Below are 4,837 nucleotides of genomic sequence, written 5' to 3' on the forward strand. Positions count from 1 at the left end.
CTCTCTAATATTATTAGGGACAAAATCCAAAATTACAGGTAAAAAACTCATCGATGAGTTCTTGAAAATTGGTTATTTTCCCTAAAACTATATATATATATATATATATATATATATATAACTACTTCACATCTGGCATGTGACACACTGTACAGGTGGAGGGAGTGAGCTTGTGTGCGGCATAGACATTTGATTGCTATAAACAAATCACCTATGCAGATTGTTTAGCAAGAAATTGCAGAACTGTTTTTCTTGGATCAAAAGACTACCATTATATGACATAAAATATTGTCAGACATTTAACTTTTCTTTTGATAATATATACAGTGATAGATGAGAACATTGTTATTTGTTTTTTTTTCTCTCTCTTTTTTTTTCTTTTTTATGCAATTTCCATTTCATTAACAACTAAAGAATTACTTTTCTTTGCAAGGCTCTTTTACGTCCTGGTCGAATTGACAGAATTCTGTATATTCCATTGCCTGACCTGTTGACCCGTAAAGATATCTTTCGAATTAGAGTAAATAACATGCCCGTTGCCTCTGATGTATGCGTTGATACTCTGGCAAAAAATACAGAAGGTTACTCAGGAGCTGAGGTGAGAAATTCTTTGATGGTATCTTTGTCTTCAACACCTATTCATTCTTCTACTCTTCCTTCTCCTATCATATTGTAGTTGTCATTATTACCTCTGCCTTAGCAAAGGCGGAGATATTGTTTCCAGTCTTGTTTGTTTGTTGTCTGTGGACAAGATATTTCAAGAACTGCTGGATGGAACTTTCAGGGATGTTTGGCCTCGTGACTGGCACGAACTGATTAGATTTTGGCATTTATCCAGTACCAGACAAAGGTTCTGGATTATTTACCTGTTTTTTTTTTACTTTATTTTTGAGAGCTTTTGGGTTCATTTTTAGTATTTTAGTATTCTTGTTTGTGAGAGCAGTCGAATTTATTTCAGATATTCTCATTTAAAAAAAATCATCTCCGGCTAATCGTTTAGAGGACGTTGATGTTGCCTTGGCGGAGGTTTGCGTTCTCTGAGTGCTCTTGTTTTATTTGTTTTCTGTTCCCTTTTCTACTCTATTTTTTTCTCTCTTCTTTTGTCTTCTTCTGTTCTATCTTCCTTTCTTCTTCTCAGTCTTTTGTCTTTGTCAGTGTACAATAATGGAAGACACACACACACACTCTCTCTCTCTCTCTCTCTCTTCTATTAATTCATTGTCTTTCAGTTGTTTTAGTCATTGGACTGCAACCCTGCTGGGACACCACCTTGAAGAGTTTTAGTAGAACAAATCGATCTCAGTAGTTATTTTTAAGTTTGGCCCTTACTCTGTAGGTATCTTTTGCTGCACTACTTAGTTATGAGTACATAAACAAATCAGTGTCAATTGTACAGCAGTAGATGGGGAGTGGGGTACAAACACAGACACATTGGTACATGCATGCATGCATCCACACAGTTTCTGTCTACAAATTCGCCTATAAGGTATTAGTTGGCCTAGGGTAATAGTAGAAAACACTTGCTCAAGGTGCTGTGCTGTGGGACTGAACCTGAAATGAGATGGCTGCAAAACAAGCATCTCAACCACACTGCTATATCTGTGCCTGTATTTATCAAATTGTCAGGGCATCCAGTTGAAAAATGAAAAAAAAAAAACTTGCCAAAGCAGATAGTGGAGCTTAGTGCAGACCTCTGGTTTACCAGCTCCTGTTCAACTGTCTAACTTATGCTAGCATGGAAAAAAAATGTTGAATGATGATGCTATGCTTGATTCTTGCCTGATGGGTTTCTGCATAATTTCTACCTAGTAAATTCCACTCACTGGAAAGGTATGGATTGGTCTGAAACTATGGTAAAAGTCATTTACTTAAGGAGCAGTGCAGTGGAATTAAACCATGAACCACCTAATTGTGAAGTAAACTTGTGAACCATGCTGCTAGGCTTGCACCTATTAGCATTATTTTCTTTAGTATAATCTTCATCTTCTGTCTTTATTTTGTTCGACATCATCAACTCTTGCCTCCATCTGGCACTTTTCTTTTTTGTGTTACATCTTCTGTTATCTTCTACTAACTTCATTGTTTTCTTCTTCCCACTTATACTTTTTTTGTCTTTTTAAAAAAAAATGTTTTTTGTTTGCTTTTTTTATAATCAACCCACTCTTCATATTTGCAGATTTGTGCTGTGTGCCAGGAAGCTGCACTCATTGCACTACAAGAGAATATCGATGTTGAGATTGTAGAATTGAAGCATTTCGAGCAGTCTTTAGACATTGTAAAACCTCGCATCACAGATTCTTTATTACAGTTTTATAAAGACTATGAACAAAGAAGCTCTTTACATTCTGTATAGCAACACATACACACACACACTCACACATGCAGACATACATACTTATTGAACAATTGATATGTTTTGTTATTCTACAAAAATAAATAAAACTACAAAGTTGAAGATTTTCTTTTCAAATGAATACCAAATGTTTATATATAATTCCATGTTCTCTCTGAAAACCATTGTTAATGTACTGTATGTTGTTGTCCCTGTCATTTTTGTTGTCTTTGCTTCATGTCACCACTGATTGAAGGGATTCTGATCAAAGGCATTTCAGACATGACCATCCAGTCACCAAATGTGTGTGTGTGTTTTTCCCTATCTGTGTGTGTGAGTGTGCATGAGAATGTGTATGTGTGTGTATGAGAGTGTGCATGTCTGTGTGAGAGTGCATGTCTGTGTGAAAGTGTGTATGTGAGAACATGCATGTGTGTGAGTGTGCATGCATGTGAATTAATCACCAAAGGTATGTATGTATACATACTGTATTTTCTGGCATACAAGTCAAATTTTTCCAAACCAAAATTTACAGCCAAAAAAAGATTAGTCAACTTATACACCAAGATGATTTTGGAGGACTAAAAGTTTCATGTGAAATGCAGCAGAATTTGGAAAGATAACGACAATGTTTGAATGTTTGCGCTACATGTCTATACTATAAACAAGTCTATTTGTATGCTGGAAAATACAGTACCATAATGGCAATGCTCCAGTTTGGCCACTGCCTCTGGGCAGAACATATAAAATAATAAAGACTAAATACATAGATATGGTGATTCACTTGTACATTACACTGAGTTTTACATACATATAAAATATTTGTTTGACAGATATACCCCAGGAATAGAAGTAAATACCAAAAGTTACTGATGAAACCAAACCATGTTGGTCATTAGTGCAGTCAGTTCTTATTGGTCAAGCCCCGTCACATGGTTGAAATCAAATTACTAAGATGTAATGGAGGTAACCTGGCTAAGGTCAAAATTCATTAACAAGAGAGACTACTTTACATGGCTTATATGATTGGCTTATGTGATTTCCAAATGTGAATGTTGCACATGTATGTATACATGTATGCATGCATGCATGCAAGTTCTATGTATCACGAATAGAAGGTTAGTGTAGTTACGTGTGATGTAAGCAATGAATTTGTGGATGGACTAATTGCAATAAAAGCACCTGGATGGGTAAACAATGGTATATAACAAAATAAATGTTCAGTGGAGGGTCTCATTGCTGGTATAAATGTTGCTTATTCCATAAGCATTTTCAAATTATGTGACTTGCCTTTAGACTATTTGATTTGTGTTTGCATCTATATTTTGCGAGTCAGAAACATTGGTTCACATAACCTTACTGCTCAGAGATACTAAATATGTTTTTCCTCATCCAATTCTTGTCTTTATTTCTATGGTGGTTTTTGCTTCTTAATAATGGATACCTTCACATTCCAGAGATTTATAGCATCTGAAGCTGTTGTCCAAAACCCGAGTTATTATATTTCTACCTATTTTCCGTCATTGGGACTCATGGAGGCAATGAGAATTGACTGAAACCTTTGGCAATATGCTGTGCTTGAGAAGATTTGTCAAGCCAAGTGAAATTGTAGTTGTAGCCAATGTCAGTGTCACGTAATTGACACCTGTGCCGGTGGTACATAAAAAGCACCCATTACACTTTTGAAGTGGTTGGCATTAGGAAGAGCATCCATTGATAGAAACCATGCCAAATCAGATCAGAACTTGGTGCAGCTCTCCAGCTATCAGTTCCAGTCAAGCCATCTAACCCAGGCTAGCATGGAAAGCAGATGCTAAATGATGATGATGATCATCATCTATCATCTATGCTCCATGCTAGCTTGGGTTGATGAGTTTGTCAGAATCTGATGGGCCCAAGGATTGCTTTGTGCTCTAGTGTCTGGTGGATGCTGCTGTTCCTAATGCCAACCACTTTACAGTGTATATTGGGTGCTTTTTTTCATACCACCTGCACTAGTAAAGTCACTATGCAGCTATTGAGAATACAAACCTCCAAGTGGGGAAGGGAAAACTTTTCGCTAGAAGAATAAGGAGTAAAGTATGAGAGAAAAGGTCTGGAGCAGACCAAGTCTCTTGCAGTAGGGGAGCTACATGATTTACTTATATTTTAGATGTTGTGCATTAGATACTGTGGATTTGTATTCTGATGTACAATTGTTATTGAACTGACCCATGTTTGAACTGTCAATACAAGGTTTCAAAAATACCTCTGTGATCTTAGACAACTAAAAATCCACCCAGTTATCACAAGTACCAGATCTCTATTCCAGAAAATAGAAAGACAAGAGTCTTCTGTCATTGCTTTTTAAATAAAACACATTCACTCATGACAGTTGTCATACTAATACCGTAATATTGCCGTTTTTTTCAACCTTCCAATTTTTTTTTTTAAGATATCAATGGTGATATGCTTCTGATAATTTCCCACTCTTAGTTTGTGGTCATAATTCGAAAGAAAGACTTG

The 4,837-nt window shown here is 36.2% G+C and overlaps 1 protein-coding gene across 3 annotated transcripts in view; it reads left to right on the forward strand.

Annotated features, from left to right (window-relative positions):
* Nucleotides 1-2,455, forward strand: part of LOC106874188 (ribosome biogenesis protein SPATA5) — a 32,166-nt gene extending 29,711 nt beyond the window's left edge. For all 3 annotated transcript variants that reach the window (XM_014921843.2, XM_052972446.1, XM_014921844.2), the window contains 2 exons: nucleotides 434-598; nucleotides 2,177-2,455. In XM_014921843.2, coding sequence (XP_014777329.1) covers nucleotides 434-598; nucleotides 2,177-2,353 — 342 coding nt within the window. In that variant the 3' untranslated portion in view covers nucleotides 2,354-2,455. The remainder of the gene's footprint in view (nucleotides 1-433; nucleotides 599-2,176) is intronic.
* Nucleotides 2,456-4,837: the final 2,382 nt, after the last annotated feature.

This window comes from Octopus bimaculoides, chromosome 13 (assembly GCF_001194135.2).
Source record: "Octopus bimaculoides isolate UCB-OBI-ISO-001 chromosome 13, ASM119413v2, whole genome shotgun sequence".
Taxonomy (NCBI): domain Eukaryota; kingdom Metazoa; phylum Mollusca; class Cephalopoda; order Octopoda; family Octopodidae; genus Octopus; species Octopus bimaculoides.